This window comes from Topomyia yanbarensis, chromosome 3, assembly GCF_030247195.1.
Source record: "Topomyia yanbarensis strain Yona2022 chromosome 3, ASM3024719v1, whole genome shotgun sequence".
NCBI lineage: Eukaryota > Metazoa > Arthropoda > Insecta > Diptera > Culicidae > Topomyia > Topomyia yanbarensis.
Window position 1 is genome coordinate 395,928,816 of NC_080672.1, and position 25,795 is coordinate 395,954,610.

Sequence of the window (25,795 nt, forward strand, 5' to 3'; positions counted from 1 at the left end):
ATAAAGTACCAGAAAACAGATTATGCTTAAAAAGGCAAAGTCTCAAAGAAGATTGTTATGAATTAATAATTTCCAAAAAAAGTACTCAAATTTTAAAGAAGACAAATTCAAAAATATTTTTCATGATTTGCTCATCTCCAAAAGAAGGCGAATAAGCTCATAGAATAACAATTATAATTCAAAAAGTTATAACCCCATAGAAAATCCTCCCGATTTTCGCACCGACTAAATCGGCTTGCGTGGGCACAATCGGCCGACTATGCCGCCAATTAATCGGTCGATTGTTGCACCGACTCTTATGGGGGTTTAACATGGACGTCAGCCGACTCAACAACCGATTAAATATGACAGACGAAATCTGTTGAAATCGGTCTATTTCAACCAATTAAATCGATCGATTAGTTGATAGTTGAAACAAATACAAATTTGTATTCGGTTTAAAACTGGAACCAGATTCACACAGATTAAATCTGGCGATTAATATGGTGACGAAAATTGTCCACCGACGAAACCCAACTTGCTCGTTTAATTAATCTGTCGACCTCGATGCACCCGTTTTTGTCGGTCGACTGTGAAATTTATTAACTGTCAAATTTTCTATGGGAATTCTGATGGGGAAGGTATGTTAGGACCACTAGTACTTAAATCCAATAAAACACCAAGAATATTTTGTAAGAGTACTTAAAATAATGTGAAGCTACATAGAAATAGAAAGTACATATAAATCAAAAACATGCCAAAAATAACGAACGACAAGGAAGCATGCATGTATGAGAAAGAACAACCGCAGATTTTTTAGATGCATAATCCATAAAAATCCCAAAATAGATATATCTGAAGCATTGTTTTATATGTTATTCTAACTTACCATTAAAATCAATAAAATTATAAACATATTTCCAAACTACTTTTTTATGCTCTAGAGAGAATTTCAAAATGAGTGGTGGCAAGGTACGCAAGGTTTAATTTATTTTCCGGGAAATGGTATTCCGCGAAATGGTTTTCCGGGAAATGGAACATTCTGGGAAATGGTTTTTCCGGGAAATGGTACATTCCAAGAAATGGTTTTCTGGGAAATGGTACATTCCGGGAAATGGTTTTCCGGGAAATAGTACATTCTGGGATATGATTTTCCGGAATATGGTATACCGGGAAATGGTATTCCGCGAAATGACGTACAACCGTTGCCACACAATGCCGGGGCATACGTTGCTAAAAATGCTGTTTTTCTTTCTGCAGTTCTCTTTCTAGAGTTTTTTTAATGTAATACCTAATGAGACTAAAATAACAAAGAGACGCCAAGTTCCGTTTGGAATTCCAATTTTACTGTCAATGTCATTCCAAACGAACAAGAGAGTTATCAATCGTAAATGTTTAGCATTATGTGGCACTGTTTTCAAGGAAGTATTGTTATGCAATTCACTAAAATTACTAAAGATTTAAAGATAAAAATTATATCCTCGAACCAAATTTGTTACAATACCATCGTGTTTAGAAACGCTAAAGAGAAAAGGGCTTGGTTTTATGGGAGCACGAAATTCAGCATGAGGGTAACGAAAACCAAATGATGCAAATAATAAATTTTGGCCTAATATGGCTTTGCTGCTGCAAAATACGATTCCTGCGGATATAACTATGTTTTAGCTAGTCGAGGAACTCAGCAGACCAGAAGTCGCATTGGATTTCTATATTGGTTAGAAGAAACAAACGGAATAACAACAAACAAGTTTGGTGAGGCTTGCACATTTGCAGTGTTGCCTGTGACCTGTAGCCTTGTTGCTAGTTGAATTGTTTTCACTGAATAAAGATGGCGTCTCTTTGTTATTCTAGTCTCTTTAGTTATATTAAATACAAATATGACACCCCCTCAATCGAAAAATTATCTCAAAAACTCAACGTAGGGATTAGGTACGTTTTACATAGAATGTGTATGCAAAGTTTGAAAGAAATCGGTTAAGTAGTTTTTGAATGGCAGGTAACACCGCAAATCATGTTTTTCCTGAGACGTTCTACAAAAAGCTTCGTCACCGAGTCGTTTGTCGACATTTTTGCATAGCAAAATTACAGCATGTTATTGAAATGATACACTATAATATACAAAAGTTTTGATCAATTCGCTTCACGCAAAGTTCTAAAAAATCGCTGAAAAAAACGTTTTTCTTTTCACGCTGAAACCATTACCACCCCCACCCTTAACAAATTAAGCATGATATGTCTTTTTTGTTTCAAGTACTTCAGCGTCGACGCGTAATTCATGGAATCATAGTTGGGAGAAATGAGAAAGCCACAATAGCACCAATAGGTGGATTAAAACAGGTTTCAATGAAATAATTTACTATTCCCACATGTCACAGTAGAAAATAATCCATAAAAGAGCTTTTGCAAATATGATTAAATGGTATAATTTTTCTGAAACTTAGCATTCATTGCAAAAAATCGTCTCGCATCCTGTACAACCAGTGCCAATAAACAGCCTTCGACATAAGCTGCTAAAACACAATCGAACAGCCAACCAATAACTGATGCGTTTTGAATCCCGAAATCAACAGCCAGTGCCAACAGCGAAGTAAAAACGATTGCACATAGTTTCTCCAAATCAACAACCAGCTACACATTGGTAGCATTGGCAAACGTACGTTAAGCATAATGGACATTAGACATAATGCACGTTAGGCATAATATACGTTAGGCTTAATAAACGATTGGAAAACAAATCAAGAAAAAAAACCACTTAATTCACCTAGCAGTGAGATGAGACATTTCTTACACATATCACTGTTGGATTTATTAGTTTGCAGGACAGTAGGTATCCAACTAGAGGTGGAATTTAATTGAATTAAATGAGTGAAATGAACAAAATAAATAAAAAAATGAATAAAATAAAATAATTCAATTAATTGTAAAAATATTTGAATTAAATGAAGTATAAGAATAATTAATTAAATTACTTAAGTGCATTAAATTAACTAATCAAATTGAATAAATAAAACTGATAACATTAAAGAAAAAATAAATAAAATTAATAAAATGTATGAAACGAATAAAATTAATAATAACTATGAAATTAAAGAAATTGATGAAATGAATAAAATAAATAAAATAAAACGAAAGTAATAAAACAAATAAATAGAATAAAATGGATAAAATGAGCATGAGCATGATGATCGTACAATTCGTAGTTGCTACTCCGTGATTGACTAGAACAAGCAAAATTGCGCAGAGAATCAACGAATGGGGCCTGGGAGTAGCTATCCATCCTCAATGTGCACGTTTCGAGAGTTCTTTACGTTCAAATGCCAATAACGGCGCCGGCCACGTCCTTGCAGTCGTCGGGGAAGGAAAGGAATTTTAGTGTAGCAAACGTTGTTATGGAGACCGTGTATACCTCTGCATCTCCACGTTTGGCACGGGAAGGAGTTTTTTGTTAGTAGCATGGGGTAAAGAGTTACACAAACCTGGATTCGCCTTAATAAGTGAGACGATCTATGCAACGCTCATATGTGTTATCATGTGTTTATTGCTCTGGGCTGCCGGCTGCCGAGAATTTGATTGACTTAACGTTTGTTGAATTAATTTGGAAATGCCCGGTTTGCGAAAAAGCAACTTCAACTCCGGATTGCCAACAATTGGGAGTGTTGCTTATGTTTAACTAGCTAATACCCACCGCGCGTTGCTGCGACTTTCATCGAAATAGGAGAAAAACACAATTTGTTCCGAAGCGCCATCTGGCGGGCAGATAATCCCCAACCAATAGCACACAAACACGCTCCATAGCAAACGCCTACTATGTACAAATTTTTACGGCAATCGGTTAAGCTGTTTAGGAGTCTATAAATCATATACATACAAACATTGACTTTTATATATATGTTTAATAGAATCAATTTTATTTTTCCTTGTTTTTTATTCCGGCGAAACACGATATTTAAAAAAGATTTCAATATTATGAAAAGCGATGATTACCTTTAGCGTCTCAATAGATCTGTCGAAATGGATGCGGTAATATCTAATATATCGTATATAAAATATTTGGTATTTATATAGCAAAAAAATGACAATTATTTATTGATTTCTTTCTCCACGAACAATTGAATAAGATACCGAGTATTATAGTTGTTACTGCTCTGTAGAGCGCGTAAAAGACTCATATAACTAACGGCAGCTAGTGCTTAAAGACGGTATAAAATAAGCACTACCGAAATACCTGAAACGACTAGCTTTTTATGTCGAATATATAATCGAAGACGCTAATCTTTACACCAATTACTAGAACAAGATTGAAAACAATAAGAACGAAAAGAAACTAACCTGTCACCTTTTACGTCAATAATCAAGCTAGAATATTTTTAGACTAATGAAGAAATATTGTTAACATGACAATCAATAATATAGTGCATGTACTACTTCAAAGCAAATGAAAATATTCATTATAATGAGAACAAGTAATTTGATTTAATTTAATTTATTTGTTGGACTAAAAGCAAGCCAACGAATATGACAATAAAGCATATGTTCTTCGTGCTGATATGACTGCTGCAAATTGGTAACTGGCTTCTGATTCTTCTTGCGGACTGTAAATTAAATATATGATTCAACAGTCATCATTTCACTCAGGCAAGATCATGCGTATTCCTCACGCACAATACCCAGTGGATTAGTTTCCTGGTTGGTCAAATAAACACTGAACAAAGAAATTAGTTTGATCAGTCCAAAGAAATGTCAGCTCGATTGGCATCAACCGGCGGATACGTGTTCCCTTACAATGCCATCGAATCAAAGAACATTTAAAATTACATACGACAGAATATGTGCAATTCTGAATATAATAAAATGAAGACTACTTAATTATTTGCAATAAAATAAGATCGGAAAAATTAGTTGCATAACCAAGGTGGTTCATTTTCAAAGATAGCACTGTTTATGAATCACCTTATAAAATAGGTGATAAGGGACGCGGATGAAAACAGCTGACCACCGCCAAATAAATAGAATAAAATGGATAAAATTTATAAAAACAAATAAAATCAATAGAATGAATAAAATAATTCCGCAATAGAAAAAAACTAAATTATGATGAAATTAATAAAATGAAGCAGAAAAATATTTGAATTAATTAAATGAATAATATAAAAAAATAACGATATTCAAAAAGCTATAAAATTAATTGAATAAATTAAGTATTGTCATATTACAGGGGAGATTCTCACTTGAAATTTTCAAAAATTAGATTTTTTTATTTCGATTATAGAGGTTTTAACCTTAAGGTTCAAGTAACCTTTTTTGAGCATGTGTTATATTTGAACGCTGGGTAGTATGGGTAGGAAAAATTGTGTTCAGCTTTGCCACCAGATTATCCACTTAAACCTTTTCAAAACTCTAAAAGAAAAATAGAAGTCGATTTATTAAATAATCACGATTCAATTCATGCAAAATACCTGCTGGAAAAACCATCGGGTGATTTTTTCATTGCGCAGTTGTGTTGCGTACCCCAGCATGGTGTGGTAGTGTGACAAAAAATCACAGCCGCTTTTTCAAAAGCACCATTCAGCTAAGCCGATGGTTTTTCCAGCAGGTATTTTGCATGAATTGAATCGTGATTATTTAATAAATCGACTGATATTCATCTTTAAGAGTTTTGAAAAGGTTTAAATGGATAATCTGGTGGCAAAGCTGAACACAATTTTTCTTACGCACACTACCAAGCCTTGAGGTAACTTGAGCCTTAAGGTCATTCACCTCTTCGGGTTAGAACAATCTCTTATGAAAAATTCTAATCCTATGTGCGGGGTCGGGACTCGAACCCAGGTGCGCTGCGTACAAGGCAATCGATTTACCAACTACGCTACGCCTGTTTATCGTTTTATTGTTGCGTTTCCTGAAAGATATTTTTGTCAAAATTGTTAGTCACATTTTAGTTCGCCATATTGGAATCGTCATTTATATTTTTTCGATTTTGATACATATTAACTCAAATTTTTGTTGTTAAATCGCAAAACCTTCTTTTCGCGATTTTGGTTTAAATATCACTTATTTGTTTAGTGGGGTCCGGCCATCTTATATTTCAATAAACTAACTTCAGATTCGTAATCAGCGATGTTCAAAACCCATAATTCCATGCAATTGTTACAAAATATTGAAATTCTACCACGAATAATTAATCGAATGTGTTCGCAAAACATTAAACGCATTTATATCAAAACACGATTTTTCAAAACTGCGTGCAATCTTATTTGAAAACGGCCTCTCAAAAGAAAACTTTTTTCACTCGTGGAATGACTCATAAAATAATAATAAAATCAATTATAATGAGTTGAAAATATGAGTATACGGAATGAAATTTAAAACAAAAATGATTTAAATAAAATATTTTTTGCTGTGTATTATTTCAGTTGAATCCAGTATTTCTCTGATTTTTCTGCTGTTTCAAGAAGACTAAATAAATATTATTAATAATGCAAAGTGCAGTAGAACAGTATTGTATGAAAAGAAAAATATCCGTCTGTCATAGCGTAATTTGCTAATTCGTTAGAGAAAATTAAAGCTAAATTCCCACTTCATCAAGGATGTATTTATTTACACATATAACACACTATAGCTACAAACACTCACCGGTGTCTCCGCCAGGCTGATCGTCGACTGGAGTTGTACCGGAGGAGCAACCTGCACGTGGGTTTTGTGCGCCACTCGCCAGTGCTTGTCGTACCGGATGCCGAACAGCACGATAAAATATTCTATCAGCGCGAAGAACACAAAGAGTGTGCATGATATAAGCCACACCTGTGCGAGTTCGGCGGAATCGGTCCAGCCAGGCCAGTGGGGAATGCCATGAGGTTAGAGAAAGGATGTAGTAGAATAACGTATGTTAGACTGTTTCTTTTTTTCGGAATCAATCATAGATGAACTCACCTCCAAGCATTTCAGCTCCAGCGCGTCCGGCGAATTGTTGCGAACCGTGTCGAACATGGTGATTAGAGAGAGCAACGTGGTTACCAGCAGCACCATCCGCCCCGGGACGATTTCCGGAACAACGACAAACGACCCCCACGACATCGAGACGAACAGCGTCGAGGGAAGATAGTTTTCCAGCAGGTAGCTTTTGACTTCGCGCGACAACGTAATCTCCAGCCGGGCGGAACTGTGGTTGTCTGGAAGGGCTTTTCAAATTGAAATCTAGTGCTAAACGAAAATAGGAAATGTAATGAGTGCATCTCACCATCAGCGTAGTGAATCGTCTGCGGTGCCTGTTCGGTGTAGAACGAGACAACGTATTTTGGCAATCGGAAGAACTGATCCCCGAAATCGTTCGGGAATGTGAGACCGTTGTCGTTCTTCCAGCGGAAGCGCATTTCCTTAACGGTATACTTATCTAGAGAAAGAGGGGAAAAATTTAAGTAATTTGTTGCTTGAAATATTACAATTTGGTTCAGATACATACTCTCAGATCAGAAATAATAAATTAATAAATAAAAATAAAATCTCGGAGTGGTCTAATAAATCTGACGAAAAACCATGTTTAACAACCTTCTAGCAACTACTTACAACTGCTAAAATCTACCGGGCATCTTTGTACATCTAGTGGATATAGCACGAAATCCATATCGCATTTAAATATTATTGTGGCACTGTAAAATAATCAATCAAAACCCATTAGCATAATCAATAATAGCAACACCCCCATTCCCACCACACACCCCACCATACCCTATGCTCAGCGATAAGGTGCTATTTTTGTACAACCGCAGACTGCTCATTTCCTCGAGCAGGGTCATCACCTTCATCTCGCGCAGCTGCCGGATGTAGAGGTCGGGAACCCACACCATGTTCCGTTCGGTCGGTGTCAGCTCCACGTACTGTTTCGTCATTTCTGGTTCCTCCACCGGAGCCAGCCGTAGATCTTCCCAGATGATTTGCAGAAATACGTCGATTGAGATTTCCTAGGGTGAAAATTTTTGTACATTAAGAATGGGAATACAATGATGTGGGTAAAGATAAACACTAGAACGCTTATGGTTTAGCAACAGTGAACTTTGATATAGGCCGTTGATTGCCATGGAAGCACTTTAAACAATTTTGATGTTGTGAACAACTTTTTTCAATCATTGCGCAGTGCGTAAAACGGAACTATCACAGACGCTATATATATATTGTTTTGAATTTTTCTTTGTTGTATTGTTTAAGACTAAAAATAGCTAAATATTTTGATTTATATTTAAATTGTGAAGGAAAAATGGGTGCGAGCAAACGCAATAATTTTGAAATGCTGTATACCTCTTCAAATGCATCAGATACAAACCTCTTTATTTTCATCCACTCCAGATATTCGGTTGATGTAGAGTGAAACTGATATATCGGTAATAGAACCTGTGGAAGACATAAAACATTCAATCAATGGTTACCATTTTTTGTTTTCCTTTCAGTAGAACAACCGTGCGCCTCCATCATTCGACGTATCACGTTGCACAGCGAAACTAGGAACTTCCTCCATAATTCAGTTTTCAATATAATAAAATATCAAAATAATTGTTTCTCTTATACCAACACGAAGCTACCACTGTTTCTCCCAAATAATAACGCAAAGCATTTTAACAACAAACATATTTCATCGTTTAATATTTTCAATTATTCGCGGAACGGGCCTACCACCAGAACGGATAGAGTTTCCGCATGCACATTAAATTTTCGTCATACACGCGTTATCATCATAATTCCGCAGAATTGCACCAAAGCTGTCGATTTGAGATGTGGGTCGATTTAGTATACCTACGCATCGGTGCGGTAGCGTGCAATCTTTTCAGGTTGCAGCTCGTGGCGTGCCGATTGACATGCTGCCGGCCACCATCAAACAGCAATTATTAGCTCGGAAGGAATTTCGCGTAGTTAGATAAACTCAAACAGGCTGTATCAAGGCCACGACTTTAAATGTATAGGAAATTAAATGGTTCGCTATAAATAGAACCCAGGCTGTGAATCGAACCGAGAAATTTGATTAAGTTTTGAAACAGGAACCCGGAAAAGGTGGGCCAATTGATGTAGTCGAAGGGTGAAATTCGAGGTACTAATTTCACAAATTCATTCCCCCCTAGCCGTATTCAATCTCATATTATTATGCTACACGAAGACGGTGTCTAGAAGTTGAGCGAACTTTAAAATGCTGGAAAAAGTTAATCAAGTAAATGGATGGAAATGCAATTATCTTATTGCATCCGTGGCACCTGATAATAGTGCAGGGAGCGACAAGAAGGAACACACGGACAATATCATGTTACTGTTCAAGGGCGGCAGATGCATGCATTGTTTCCGTTAACGACTCTCGCATATACAGGTGGAAGGTATGACGCGCAATTATTATCTCATTTCGATTGGGGCGTTCCAAATATTTACCTTGCTGGAACTGTACTTAACTACTTCTAAGGAATAATTCTGATGGATTGCGCTTTAGACAGGAGATTCTGTTGGCAGTGCGCGTCTTCTGAACATTGTGTGATGAAAAGTTGGGGTAGGTGGAACTCACGCCATGTTTTGCAGCTATTTATTAACAATCATTAAAAACTCGAAATATTCCGGGTAATCAAACTGTGCGATAGCACAGTGTTCACTAGTTCCTATCTCATGCTTTCTCGTGAACCTAATGATGACATTTAATCCTTAGACTAGCGTTGACGAGGTGCAATTTGCTTTCTACGGTAGCAACAAAATGAAAAGAGCGTGAACGGATAAGGACGTCAAAACACCAGCTTCGGTGCTAAAACATGATGATGAGTGATGTTCTATCAGCTACCATGCGGTAGACTTGGGTGAAACGCCCAACTCCTACCAGCAGAAGGCAAAGGATTCTTCACATTTCCTTTCAATCATGTCTATATGAGCCTGCCTAGTCCTAGTTTTCCATTCTAAGTTTCTAACTGATTCGCTCTAGAATACGTAATCCGTCTTTCAATTGTATTGCTTTCGTTTCTTGTAGTCTTAAATTTGCCAAAAATAGCCAACAAAATCAATGCGGTAGAACCTTGCAGCTATTAAAACATAGTAACATCTAAAATATGCCTGTCATGGGTCGTATCCGTGCTGTAGTGCATCTCTGACAAAGTGGACGTATGTTGCTTCGCAAATTGTGGAATTCAAATGATGGCTATGTCCCTAATACCCATTTCCGGGTTCGCTACAGCAAAAGTGTTTGGTATCTTTTAGTTGCTGCTGCTGATGTTGAAATGTGTAGTGCTGTGATTGCGTATGGTTCGAGTAGCACAAATTAATCGTCAGCATAAACGTACAGCAATTATGAATCTATCCCGCCTTGTGCAGGGAGTAAAGGATTCCAAATTGGACCAATAGCAATAAAATGTTTTTTACAACACGTATAAAAAGTTCGAAAGGCACCAAGCAGGAGGGGTCACCAACAAGGTGGCAAAATTTGCACAGGGAAGCTGTACAGAAAGTGAAAGAAGAAGATGTCGAAATTCGGAACACAATCCTTGTTTGGCTAGCGATCCGAGCATGTGGCAAATTTTCATTTCTTCATCACTTCAGGGATTTAAATGGACAAATCTACATGAAAACCTCTAAAAATGACTCCTGGACTTCTTGAGGTCGCACGATACTTTCGCGGCCAGATTAGGCATTTTCCACTTCACCGTTGTAGTCTGGTACAGAATCAATTATGTTATTTTTGTACGAAACTCCGCCTTATCACACATATTTTAGGCCGTCAGAATGAGGAATCAGAATATACTGGCTCAAATGGAACGTACCCCCTAGGTTGTCGAGGATTTGTGCATCACGGCAGCGTGCATTCGATGTGTTTCCTATTTCGACTGTTTTAAATGACTGGTATTGAAATGATTTTTTTTTAATTTAAATTTTTATTTATGTTTGGGTTTTCATTTTGTATAATGTTGCAGTCTAAGTAATATAGCATTTGCTTTTCATCTTTGATGCGCTTCGTTGGTAGATGGTTGCATTTCTATTTGTGGTTGATTATGAATGAACTACTAATAGTTGTGGTAGTGAATTATTGAAATGAATTGAGTTGCTCATATTAATAGGTTCTAGTAATTTCGTTGTTTCGCTATGTTTATTTGTTTACGTAACAATGAAGGTATTGAATATTTGAGAACAGGAGAAAAGGCTAATTTTTGCTATTATTTACAATAGGAATTAGGAATTTACAATCTACAATAATTAAATCCAATGTTTTCTACAACTTATTCAAAATTGAATTATCACACAGTAGAACCGCAAGCGGTTGCTACATCTAGGCGTTCAAATGATCAAAGACGATGTACTTATGATGAGATAACGACGGCTTGAGCTCGTTGTGGACGAGCCAGTTTGCCAACTCATGTGTAATACAGTCAGGGCAGAGAGTTACATCTAACACCTCTTCTCTGCCAGATCGTGCAAATATTGGGTGATTTGCTACATTAAGTATATGCAAATTTGTGCTGCATAAACAGTCCATCAATTTGGTCCCTCTCAAATTGATATCTGAGCTGCCTCAAATTATGTGGTGGGTATTTGGATCACTGCCGATTATGAGTGGAAACCCATTTCTGCCATAGTATGATACAACCCTTTTGAAATCATCAGAAGGGTATGATTCATTATGCGGAGAATATGCTGAACAATAGACGAATTTCCTGTTGATGTTATCATTAGTCACCTTGACTGTGACAGCACAAATATCACGAGTTTGAGGTCGGTTAAAAGATATGCGTCGACAGAACTATTCACAAGTTTACATGCCCGAGACATTCAGTGTGGATTTGTCTTGTCATTTTGTTGTAAGCTACAATGGCGGGGCTAAGTAGCTTTCCAACATAGAAGTTTCCTTCGTGGAAATACGGTTCTTGAACCTATGAAAGTTTTGCTTCCTGCAAAAGGTGGGATAGATTCATAGTTGCTGTACGTCTATGCTGAAGATTAATTTGGGTTACTCGAACCATGGTCGATCAGAGCATTGCACTGTAAGTGTTGGCCAGCCCCAGCCGTGTGAACTGCTGACACTCCCTGAAACAAATACCTCAGGGTCGGCACGCTTATCCTGGAGTTTCGCGGGTAGCAAGGAAATGCCCGATTAGTTGATGCAAATTCTACTTTTATTTTCCTCACTTTCACAAACTCTTTCTTCAATCTCTTCCACTTTCCACTTCTTAATTCTATCTGACCTTTTTATTGCTGCTTCACCACCTTATTCTCCTACTGTCGAACTCCCGTTCTCCTTTCCGCCGCGTCTACGGCCTTTGCCGTCCGCTGGACTGGAACCGATTAAGGGGTGGCGATCTTCGGTGTCGTTGAGTTACACCAAGGGTGGTTGCGGCCTTGGTCCTCTGCTAATTGATGGCGAGCCGGAATCCCGGAACAATGGCGTGGCGTGAAGAAAAGCCAACGAACTGCGCATCGGTTAGATTTTCAGCAAAAACTGCGGGGTCCTGTAGATAACAGAACACAAATCGTGGTTAAGTAACCTGACGGGCATTCTTGGTCTTTTTTTTGGGCCATGACATCATATTCGGACTTTACCTGTTGTCCACTTGAGCTCCTCACGATTTCAAATTCACTTATAAATTTACTCCAATAGTTGCTCTTCAATTAACTTGACTGTTCGACGCTTTCCGGGTAAGTGATCGACCTTTCCCGTTGTAAGTTAGTCGAAGCGAGCTAGAGCAGCCTCGGTCATTCCCCTTTGGCCAAGTTCATTGCCCCCGTCTATGGTACATAACGCGCAGCGAGCTACCCAATCAGGTTGATCGCCACCCCACCCGTTCCTTCGCCTACCGCCACCCCTTTCCGTCGACGACATCTGGTGGTGGGTTTTAAAAGCTATGGTGGCTGCATGCTGATGATAGTTGCTTTCCAAAGGTCTATCAACTGTGATTAGTGGAAGGTCGGTTCACAGTAAACACATCAAACAAACACAAACATTTCCTGCTTTATAATTTAAAAACTTATACGGCAATTTAAAACACGCGGTAGTATCAACAATCTTCATGGAGGAGACTTCCGACGCTTACAGCACATTACGAAGAAGCAAACATCTACTGTGTAAGAGACTCGCTTAACACAGCAAAGACAATACCCACGACACTCCGTGCGTGACTGGCATATTTCAATCATGCCAGCCATTCAGTCCTCGGCAGGGAGAAACACTTCCACTCGAGGACTCCTGTTATCAGTCACCTCTTACGACATGGGATCTGGAACAATTCTTGGCTGAGATACTTCAACCCGCCGGATGCCACACGGTCTCTAGGCTGGTTTAGTCAGGAGAAAGATAATAGACTGTTATTGTTATTGTTTAGCCGAACGATTCTCGACTTCTGATAACAATAATTTAAGGCTAAATGAGGTTATAAGTCATCGAATAATTGGTATGCAATACCGCGTGTAATATTGTGTATTACATAAAATAACACTTATGATATGAAATTCGTTGTAAACTAAACCCTCACACGGCATAAAATTCGTATTTTGAAACGCTAGCTGCTCAACTGTGTTTTGTACAATGTTAATAAAAAACGTCAAGTATTATAAAATTGATAATTTGTAAAACTTTTTATTTATTTTCCTTCCTAGAACATCTAGCAGTTCGTGTTTTGAAATTATGTAGGATATCGAACAAGACTTATTTTAGGTTTAAAATCTCAAAATGTGAACTTCAGAATGATTTGAAGAATGTAGAATATGTTGTAATTGTGCTTAGATGTTTTACGCAATTTATTGTAGTATATTGAAGTTTAGTGGACCAGTACAGTAAAATCGGTACGTCGTAGAAGCCAATGTGAATTCAATATAATTTCAAATTACAAGCTTCTAAATATTTTAATAACGTAAAATAAATTGTTAGTAGAACAAAACGGGATGAAATAGGTGGATAAGTCTTCATTTGTGAAGCTAGTGCAAGCATTTAACATTTTGCGCCGTTATAAGTTTCCGATATGTGTATCAAGGCGTTGTGAAGCGTGAGGTTTACAACGAATTTTATACATATACGATTCTGCATGACACATGTAAATATTATGCGTATATTTAATGGCAATTTTTTGATGACATTACTCCACTGAGCCTGAAATTATTGTTATCAGAAGTCGAGAATCATTTGGATAAATGAGCTCTTCTATTACCCTACATTAAATTCTTTCCAAATTCGTCAATTTATTTGTTTAACAGAATTCTGACAGAGAGTGCCTCATATATTATGAAACAAGCCCTAGAAAAACAGAAATCGAGACGGTTCAATAAGTTGGCTCAGAGAAACTTAAAAACTCCATTCCTACAAAAAATTGAATAATATTCACAATTTCCGTCCGATTTAAACTAATAAGGGCTTATTTTCATTGTTTATTAACATGCTTTAATCTCTTATAAAGATATAATTTTTAGGATTGCTTTATCTTGCCTAAAATATTGACCAAACGCTCATTTTTCTTTAAAAAATGATTAAAAATTAAGAAAAAGTTCTATAAACTGGTAAATAATGTCAGAACCAGTAGGCACATTAAAACAAACGAACCAAAGTGCATTCAAATACCTTTAAGCGGAGAGGGGGAGGTAAGAGTTTCAGCGTGAAAAAAAAAACACTTTTTTGTGATATATTTTAGAACTTTGCCTGAAGCGAATTGATCAAAACTTTTGTACATCAAAACTTTTGTACATTATAGTGTACTATCTATCATTCTGAAAGTGTACTATGCAAAAATATCGATAAACGACTCGGCGACGAAGCTTTTTGTAGAACGTCTCTGGAAAAAAAACATGATTTGCGGTGTTACCTGCCATTCAAAAACTACTAACCGATTTCTTTCAAACGTTGCATACACATTCTATATAAAAATACCCCTACGTTGAGTTATTGAGATAATCACTCAAAAAGGCAGAATTTTTCGTAAAAAATTTAAATTTTTATTTAAAATGAGTAAGAAACCCCTTAATTGAAAATTTATCTCGAAAGCTTAACGTAGGGTTTAGGTATTTTTTTTATATAGAATCTGTAGACAAAGTTTGAAAGAAATCAGTTAAATAGTTTTGTAATGGCAGGTAGCACCGCAAATCATGTTTTTTTCCAGAGACGTTCTACAAAAAGCTTCGTCGCCGAGTCGTTTATCGATATTTTTGCATAGTACACTTTCAGAATGTTAGATGGTACACCACAATGTACAAAAGTTTTGATCAATTCGCTTCAGGCAAAGCTCCAAAAAAAATTTTTTTTTCGCCTTGCAACCCTTACCACCCTCCCCCCTTCCTCTTAATTCATATTATAACATTTCATATCGATGCACTACAACCGAATATATTTGGATTTTACTGAAAGTACTTTTTATTTTAAAGGTGAAATTCAGTTTTTCATTGTAACTCAAAAACAGTCCTACTGTAAATTTTTTGAACTTCATTTTCGGATTCAGCACACAATTTTGCATCGAAAATGACCATCAGCTTAGTGAGTTCAGAAATGCTGTAAACTAGTGTAATCAGCAGTCAAACATGATGAAGTCATCGTCACAATGCAACGTATAGGTCTCCGGGAAAAGCTAAAATCATTCCAGTTCTACTTCAAAGAGGATATGAAAACATCAAGCATATTTTGAAAAAAAGTTCTTACTTGTAGTCTTGCAACAGGATACATTTCAATAGCCTGGAGGGAAATAATTGTAAAATTCATTTCCAAAGGTTACTTATGTTATGCGTTACTTATGAGGGAGCAAAGAGCTATAGACCGACCAGCGTGACTTTTTTCCTTCCTAAAGCAGTGAAACGGTTAATTGGCCATTACATTCGGAATGTTAGTTTGGGCGAGTACCTGCTGTATGCAATGCACCATGCATGTCATCGGGGAACGTCTACTACCATTCAGTTACATAATGTAGTCTACAACATTTGAAGGGTTTTTCGCAAAAGCTATCACTCTTAGAATTTTTCTTGATATTGAAGCTGCTTTTGACAACGTGGCTTCCCATGTTGGAAGCAGTACGGGGTCATGCAGTACCTTCGTATATCACGAACTTGATACACGCAATGCTTAGTAACCGGCATCTGTGCTCATCGTTCAGACAAGTCGAGTGTCTGCGGATGTCCTCAAGGTGGTGTACTGTCACCTCTTCTGTGGAATTTTGTCGCCGAAGACTTGTTGAGAAAACCTAATAAGTTTGGGTTTCCGACATTACGCGGATGATTACCATATAACGGTCGCCGTTATTTGTATTAACACGCATTTTGATTTGAAGCAGCAAGCCTTATGTGTTATTGAGCAATAATGTATTATTTTGGACTATCAGTTAATCCAAATGAAACAATAATTGTGCTTTTCATGCAACGAAGAATCACAACCGAAGCTCATTCGTCTGTTGCAGTTCTTTGACTCTCAAATTATTGTAGCATATTAAGTTAACCCTTTCATGCCCAACTTTTTTCTCGTTCATATAGGGTTTCTAAACTATTTTTCCTTAAAAACAGTGGGGTCAAGAAACACGAAAAGCCTTTTTCATAAAGGTAGGTTCCCTTGCAAGCTTCTAGCAACTCAATTTTTACCTTCCGATGCTCAATACAATTCTCCTAGTATATTTACAATAGTCCAATTGCGTGAAAAACATAGCCAAAGACAATATAAATTGATAGGTTTGATCAGTTTTCAATAATATTGCAACTTAACGAACATAATATGAAAAATTCATTTTCAGTCGTCATCGTAAACTGTCCCTGGCAGCACTGCTCCATCGGAATGCATTCAGATGAATTGCAATAACTTTAGCTCTAGAACTGATCCTTGTAACTGTTAATACACAAATGAAAGGCAGTAGTCACATTTATTAGCCTTACTTGTTTTTGTGAGCAAATCTTTCCTCAATCAAAAGTTATAGCAGTTTAAAAACGTTGTTGTCCACAAACAACATGGGCATGAATGGGTTAAGTACGCTGGGGTTATTCTTGACTTAAAACTAAAGTGGTCAACTCATATCCTAGGTTCCCATTAACGCGGATTCTTAAATTTATGCGGTTTTCATTTACGCGGGTTTTGAAATTCACGCGGTTTTCAGTTACACGGAGATTGAAATTTACACGGTTTTCATTTACGCGGCCTGTATCCCCCGTAAAAAACCTAAGTGTATATTGCTATGAAAATTACATATAAATTATAAATTTGAAAGAACTGAAACAAATATTTTTTTATTTTTCAGACAATGCAATATGAGATTCGTTTAGTCGAGATATATGAAAAATTAGGTCACACCAAGAAAGCTCCACATGATAACTTCGACTTCTTTTTCCCTATCTCTCTTCTTAATGCCCATTCGGCATAATATGTATTCAGCCTACTGTCCCTTTGACTTAATGTCTTCTTCGGCCTAACGGCCTGATGGACGGACACCGAGATGTACAGGTGTCCACATTTTTTTCTATGTGTGCATCGGCTGTCATTTTTTTTTTCGAGCCAACAAGAAGAAATGAGGGAGAAAACAAAAGCTCGTGTTCCCTTACTTCGTTCTGATTGGTCAGTGATGTAAACATTTACCCTTTTGCGATCCCGGCCGCCATACTTATTGTGACCACGTGCTTGTAAGTTTCGTTTCGATAGGGCGTTTTGTTGATTATGTGTTTCGCTGTACCGGGCGACATGATTAATTTCACTAGCAACAAACCAACACACTCAAAAATGACGAATGTGAACATTTATACTATAATGCATCTAGGACGGACACATACTCTAACACAAAGGTGTTATAGTTACTATATTTATAGATAGGAGGACACAAATGCCAGAAAATTACCAGCACTTATTTCGGAAATGAAAACACTGGCAGCCCGTTTAAATGTTCAAGTCTGAGTGCATATAAGGAGAGTGACGACACTGTCACAATTGGAACAATGATTATTTGTCAGTGTCATCCCAAACGAGTCAAATCCATGTATTTTGAGAGGTCGTTTGTCCGTTTGGAATATCACTGACAGATAATCATGACAGTTGTCTTCACTCTCCTTACATACACTCTGGTTCAAGTTATAGTTTATTAGTTTCATTGTTAATTTAGTAAGTAAGAACTTAAAACTGAGTTCGAAATCCGGGATAATATGACCCGCTAACACCTTATTCGTAACTTTTTTGTACCTTCAGGAATGTCAGAAAATTCGGAACTCTATGGAAAGCCGTTGCTCTCCAGGAAAAAGGAAAAGTTAAAAAATTTCAAACTTTTAGGTGCAAAACATAAAAGGTTATCGCATTATGAAAGTTCATATTGTGTCATAGTTACCTCAACATCTAAAAAAGATTAAAAGATTATGTTAAAAAAAGTCTTTCACAAACAACATTCTATAACTTCGAATGTACTAGAAGTAGAGAATTTTGGTTTTCGGTAAAGATGTTCGCTAAAACAAGCTTTTCAACGTTGCTGAAATCTTCATCCTGTTTTTCATACTTGAAAAAAGGTAGCAAATATCTCGCTTCGAGGGGCATTAATCACTATAACTGTATCACCAAAATGAAGGTATCATAAAACAAAACAATCATAAAACAGCCCAGAAGATTCTTTGTTGCTTTCGGGTGAATAATTTATAGTACGTTTTTGGCAAAAAAACACCGAATGCCATTTGTAAAACGTGTTTAATCCACCTAACAGTGTGATGAGACATTTCTTATAACTCTTATCACTCTTCGGATATTATATCGTTTGAGAGCATTTAGAACTTGATGCTTCGCGATGTGTTTGATAACATATACTACATGGGATAGTGGCAGGACTCAGAGAATCGCTCAAATCAGCATAGGACAACATCAGTGCTAGAAATCTCAAACCAAATCAATGGGAAAGCGAAAAAATAAATAAAATAGACATACCAACGAATTATTGTTAATGCTCTGTTAATAAAATATCTATATTGTGGTGGGAAAACTGAATTTTCCTAAAGGGGTTATATATTGTACTGAAACAAAAAAACGATTTTTTTTTAATCGATTTGAAGTTTATATTTTACTCAAATTTCCAATGCGACTGAGAACTAAGAAATCAACGCTTTTTCTTGAAAAGGGCGATACTAGCAGTGATACCATTCAAAGAAAATCAACGGTGAATATTTCCAGATTTGGTTCTATATCCTATTTAAGAACTATTGTGTTTTTTTACATCCTAGATTGCATGATTCAGTGATCGAAACCCAAAATTTCATAAAGTATTTGAAATTATTAAATTAAAATTTGTTTTTGCTATTGAAATTGACAAAATGATAGTATCGCCCCTTTGACGATTGTTTACTTTTTCGGTCCCACCTATCAGCATTGAAGTATCGCCCTTACGTTTTTTACAATAACTACCGTTCTACACCACCGATTTCGTCCGTGTTTTTTCAATAGAGATCATTGTTAATATTTACAGCTGATATCAGCTTGATAATCCTAAATAATACGAAAATAACAGTTTCGCCTCTATACTGCTAGCAAAAAAAGTATCGCCCTGTTGATATGCATGGAGCGTGGAAGGCGAAACTTTAAATAAACAAACAAAAATACAGTTTCGCCCGTGGTATTTTTGCTGTAGTTTAAGAAAGCAATATCGTAGAATCAAAATTTTTAGGTTAATTTGTTGCGTTTCAAAGCCCTCATTCGCATGTATGAAAAAAGCCCTATGTTTTCATTTGTAAGTATCGCCCTTTCAACAAAAAAGCGTTGAAATGAAATCGCAGCTCCTGATATCACGCTATCTCTGAAGTGCATGCGTGCAGAGTTCCAAATTTTACTTCGACATCGACTTTTTCTAAAGGTGACTTCCCAGTAGTATCCTTGATTGAAATGATTATCGCTAATCCTAATGCCAAAGAACAAATAAAAACCACTCGAAAACGAACCGTTTGCGGAAATCATCATCATTACTGGAATTTTCATTTTCACGAATCTTTTCGATAACCTTCCGTCACTTGCGTTAATGCACTGGGTGCACAGTGCTCTGAAAATCTAGCGAAATCGTCTTAGGGCACCAGCGGGTCTGTAAAGAATACTAAAAATTAATTTCTATTCCATAATTTTCAGTTCAGCAATTCGAGAGATCGTGCTCACCGCAAGCCATGAAAAATAGACTACGTTGTGAAGCGGATGGTCACTATTTATTAAAAAATCACGGTTAAATAAAAAATAAAACTATTAAAAAATTTCAAATAGTTTATAATTTTCACAAACTTATTAGGAAAAATTGTTTAATAAGCTTTCGTAATATTGTGTAGGAAAAAAGCTGAAAATTTGAAAATAAATCTGAGGATTATGATTGATTACAGAACTCTGGAATTTTCTATTGGAATGTTTCAGGCAGGAATTTGATATTGATGCTATTAGACAACTGTGAAATCAAGACCAATAGATCAGTTACATATCAGGACCCCATTCCGACAATTTATCAAAAGTCCTCATGATGTTTACAACAACGGGTTATCAATCTACGGATCAGATAATGTTTTTTGTAATATTGAATTAAATCAGTCTGCATCAATAAATTTTCAACTTCGATCCAATATTTTTTTTGGGTGTGGTGGGGGGGGGGGGTTGTAAGATTTTAAACCCCAAAACCTTCTCTTGGCTACGCCGTTGCTTGGAGTTATTTATTTCGCTTTTCATTTTCCGAAAGGTTTCGGATCGATCCGATGGTCATTAGTTAGAAAAATTGCAGTCAGAAGGTTCGCACAAATGAACATTTTTGCACTGATACGTTATCAAGTTCCTTCCAGACAACTTGGAAGTGTTCGATGATTATTTCTAGCGGTTGTAGATAGAAAAATGGAATACGAAATTCGATTTATCGAAATAATGTTTGGCTTATTTCAATGGATTATTACTATATTGAACAATAAATAGGCGACAAAGAGTAATCCACAAACAACAAGCCATAACTTTTAAAGTATTCAAAATAGATATTTGAAGTCTTCAGTAAAGTTATTCGCAAAAGTAAGAGCTACAAATTTGGTGAAGGCATCATTTCGATATAATCACTTCCAAGAAAATTTGTGAAAATATCTCACTCATAGGGGGATTAATCAGCAAAAGCACAATACCAAAAGAAAGGGCATATTACCTCCATTAAATTCTCCGAAGATACTATTGACCTAAAATAAGCCGTTTCGGCGTTAATAATAGATTACATGTTTTGGTCATATTTCTGGCAATGGGAAATGATAAAAATCTTTCGTCCGCATTTAATGTTAAATATATCTTTTGATAATAGTCCGATTTCAACAATCTATAGCTTGTTCGAAAGGTATTCGTTAAAGCTGTCTAAAAACATATAAATTGTTAATCTATATTGTCACCTTCGGCAGAAAATTTTAAAAAACTGCAAAAAACGCCATTTTTACGCATTCAAACATTCATATCCTAAAAACTAAACATCAGAATCAAAAACAAATTAATAGCGTTCATACTGTTTTTTAGTTCTTTCATTTAAAATAGGTTTGGATAAGATCGGTTCAGCCATTGCTGAGAAACACGAATGAGAATTTGTCCGTTACATACACACACACACAGACACACACACACACAGACATTGTCCCAAATCGTCGAGCTGAGTCGATTGGTATATAAGACTCGGCCCTCCGGGCCTCGGAAAAAATCTTGAAAGTTTGAGCGAATTCTATACATTTCTTTTATAAGAAATGTAAAACGTATTCGTGGTGAGCATTTGTCTGAAATTATTTTAAAACATGAAATTGTGGGCCACAAGGTATTAAAAAAAAAGAAAACAACAATAGTTTTCCTCCGTGAGAGATTTACTTAAATTTTTTTATTGGTCGTAGCTAAAAAAGTGAGCAAATGTTATAAATGCCGTTTAGGCTATATCCGGGGACACGAAGTAACTTTCCGATGCCTGAATTCTTCGCTCCGCGGGAATAAATCCTAATTGGCAGTGATGCAAAAGTCCTTCACATCATTTGGGGTAACTCAGATATCGACTTGACAGGCTCTGAATTCACCTAACATTCGAACAGTGCGGTAGGAAAGAGGTGTTAGATGTAACTCTCTGCTCCGACAGAATATCGCATGAATTACCGAACTGACTTGTTTCAAACGACCTCGAACCCTCGTTATCTGATCACAGATACATTTCTTTAGATCATTGTAATGTTTTCTTAGATATCATTATATATCGTAATGCCAACTCGACGAACTAGACCATCAACGAAAAGAGCTTAGCGACAAGTGACTGTGGTCGTCAATATGAATTGAAAGGTCGTGCACAAGACAAACTCACTCATAGTAGTTTCAAACGAAGAGGCTTGTCTAATTTGAGTTGCGTGTGCTTCTTGAGAAACCCCTTGGTAGAATATCGAACTTTCTAGACACTGCAGATTTACTTGGAATTGCTGAAGCAGATAGAGTTCAACGGTATTCAAATCGTCTCGTAAGACCAATAGGAATGTTTTTAGATACTTCGAGCGAAGCAGGTGGAAAAGCCAAGCGTTCAAATGTCTCTAGTCTTGATGGGACTAGTAAATTATATAAGTTACTTTTGAAATCGAAGAACACTACAAATGATGAACAGTTTTCAAACGAAGATGAATTATTCATTAATAATAATTAATTGCCTTTTTGACTCACATTGTCCAGACTGCGTGGAGCACTCACTGACAACTGTAATTGTAATTTGTTTATTGCGGGCTTTAACTGTCTCTATAGGTCATAAATTAAAGTATTCTATACTAGGCACGATAACGGTAACATTAAAAAAATCAGCAATTTTTACAAAACCAAGAAAAAAATACAATTTGATCACGATTATGAACTCTTCAGTTCGGAAATGGGTCAAAAATTGTCACCGTGGTTATTTTTAAACTTATTTTTTGTGATGAACCTTTACATGATAATATTTGATACCACATACACATGGAAGATATGTCGAACTTTCTACAAAATCTATCAACAAGATTTATCTGAATTAGTTATGGGAGATGCGTTTCGAGTTTTTCTCATCAGAATCCGACACTAACTTAGTGACTGAACTAAGCTAGCGCTGGATTGATGCTGACTCCAAAAAACGAAAACACTATTTGCGTTTCTGAAATTATTTTAATTTTTTTAGTCCTGTGTAATGTGCCACGAGAAAAGGAGTTCTGATGAAGCTGATGAGAATTATTGGAACTGAAACTTGGTTTGGTTTAGCAAGCTAATGCACATCCTTAAAAAAATTAGCTAAGTTTTGTGCCCTCTACGCGCAAACGTGTTTTTAAAAATGTTCTCCTTAGTGGTTAAAAAAATTTACCATGCGTTAAGATTTCTCTGACCATAAACAGTACGTGACAGGGAATCCATAAAATGTGACTTTTTTATAGCATTAAGGGGTACAATGCAATAAAGACATTTTAATGGTATTTTTTAACCCTCGGTAAATATTGTAGAATCTGTCCATTCGAATACGTTTCGCTTTGGTTGAAATTTATGCAAAGAAACGGTTTACGATTAATGGCCACTATTATTTTTTAAGCAACACAACACGCTATAATATTTTGGAGAAACAGTGACACAATCGTTGACCACAAGAGAATCAACAGTGCACCCCGTTGGTGACGTTCGGTTTAGTTGTTGCACCCCTCCCACGCATTCCACTTACTTGGTTTGACATTTTTATCGTACACTTTAACGCCTGCTGGAAGTCGATAAGTTAATGCACCGGTAGCCGCGTAGATCCATAGCGTCAATGACAGGTAGAAGACACTGCAAAAGATACAGTTTATTATTAGCTCTCGAGGCGTCGTGAAACTGGCGCTTTTTATAACGGCGAATCACACAACGGTGGTGGTGGTCTTTTCGCGTGGCGCTTCACTATTGGTTTCATTAGGCTTCTAGGATGCACGCTTGTACCGTGTGAGCGTGACTAACCCAGTCAGGTCCTTGCTGACGTGCGAGAGATCACTCATTTGAAACGTTCGTGTTTCAACAATATTCCAGAGTTATGTTGGTGGCACTCGCATCAGCAATAAGAAACCAACACAAAACCAAACAATGTAAACATCATGTAAGAACTAGCTGTTTGTAGAAAGGCCATGTTCTACAGTTTCTTGAATGTCATGCAATATGCTTCACTAGTACCCCATTATCCCAACGGCCAAGGTAATTAGCGATTTTTTTCCGTTAAGCATCGACTTTGGCGTCATTAGAACCATGTAATCCGAAAATTAGCACTGACCTATAAAAGAGCACTTTATTCATAATCCTCCACACGCTTCAGTAAGACTCATATTAGAGACCACGGGCACTACTGCTTCACTCGGGAGAAATCGACACGTTGCACCCACTCATTAAGTAGAATGCTGCTTCTCGTCTGCACTTTGATTTTCCTTTCATTCCCCGCGGACGTCTCCGGAAACAGAGCAACCGTCGACCGCGACCGGATTTCGGAAGAAGTTTTCAAACTTTGCGGCAGTGTGCCACAAGCTCGGGTCTCCTGGCCCAGAAGGTAACCCAGGAGTCCACCACCGAGGAAGACGACCGAAGTAACGTGGCGCTGATTTTTAATGTTCGGAATCGATAAAACTTTGCCCTTTCGTTTCACTGCTGCTGCCTTCGTGTTTGCTTCCTGGCCTTCTCACGATGCTTTGAGTTGATGTTATGATTGGCTGATGAAACCGCAGGAAAGCTCAGGCATTCCTGCGAGGCACTTTTTGGCGCGGATTTTGGATTTACTAAACTGTTTCGCCGCAAGGCGGTGACATCGCGTTTTTCGATCCCGTACTTGAAATAATAACCCCGACGCTCTATCCGTAGCGTGGCCCCCGCGCGCACACAAACACACACACACACCCGCGATAACACGTCCGACTTTGACGATGGAATGACAACGACAGGATAACCGCGACTAAACAAGCGCCCGTACCCGTACCCGGTTAGCAGTAGAAGATTTTCCGCGATTTTTTCGCCTTTTCATCACAACGGAACTAGTGACGTACAACGGCCGCGCTGTGCGCCTTCACTTTATATACTGAACCGACCAACTACCGGTGGGTGAGCCCGTGAGCCCGTCGATGTATGGTGGCTCGATAGAGGAAAACTTCTCCGCTGGTGCTGATGGCTGGGGCGGCGGCTGTCGTCGTTCGGAGGGGTCCCAAGGTAGCTGGCTCAATTGTTGGGGTGTTGACGTTGAGTCTCGAGACTGCGTGTTTCCTTCCCCAACCCTAGCTAATAATATGTATTTACTATTGTTGAGCTTTGTTCTTCCCTTCGTCAACTATTAAATGACTTTAGTTTTTTTTTGCTTCTGTCGCTTACCTACGAGCTGTGCAGAAAGGATGTAAAGTTCATCGAAAGATGACTATTTGTCTGATTCGCTCACGGTCAAGGCTAAGGTTTTTATAGACTCTACATTTTAAGTACGTGGTTTGAAAGGTTATTTAGAATTTTCCTGATAGATTTTTCTGCTGCTAACATTTCCGGCAAGCATGCTGAGAACTAAACCATAACACTGTAAGATTGAATGTACCAGAGAGCAGTGGGGTAGTTTATAATGCTGCAGGGTAAAAGCAGAGGCCATCGTTGAACTACACTGAAGTTGGTAGCTAAGTTAGAAACGCAAATTCCATAACTAATTTACCCTGAAGTCATTTTCATGCAGTTTTTAGGTTCTAGGTCTGTTGGTCGAAATTCATTTGTCTGTTGATCGTTTGGTCGAATTTCACTTGGCCTTTTTGGCTTTGATCCACTAGGAGGGGTTCGCTATAGGCGATTATAAGTCAACGTGTTTGGTATCTTCTAGCTGCTGTACAACAAGTGCTGATGATGAAATGTGTAGTTGTGTAATCGAGTATGGTTGGAGTAGCACAAATTAATCTTCAGCATAAA

General features: G+C 37.3%; 1 protein-coding gene across 3 annotated transcripts in view; it reads right to left on the minus strand.

Moving 5' to 3' along the window:
• Positions 1-24,994, minus strand: part of LOC131688911 (glycine receptor subunit alpha-2-like) — a 33,037-nt gene extending 8,043 nt beyond the window's left edge. Inside the window, exons 1-8 of one of the 3 annotated variants that reach the window (XM_058973531.1) lie at positions 24,147-24,994; positions 23,571-23,674; positions 8,294-8,361; positions 7,702-7,934; positions 7,540-7,622; positions 7,214-7,366; positions 6,907-7,154; positions 6,610-6,777 (exon numbers count right to left, since the gene is read on the minus strand). In XM_058973531.1, the coding sequence (XP_058829514.1) occupies positions 6,610-6,777; positions 6,907-7,154; positions 7,214-7,366; positions 7,540-7,622; positions 7,702-7,934; positions 8,294-8,361; positions 23,571-23,674; positions 24,147-24,169 (1,080 nt within the window). In that variant the 5' untranslated portion in view covers positions 24,170-24,994. The remainder of the gene's footprint in view (positions 1-6,609; positions 6,778-6,906; positions 7,155-7,213; positions 7,367-7,539; positions 7,623-7,701; positions 7,935-8,293; positions 8,362-23,570; positions 23,675-24,146) is intronic. The other 2 variants (XM_058973533.1, XM_058973532.1) reach the window with 2 other exon arrangements.
• Positions 24,995-25,795: the final 801 nt, after the last annotated feature.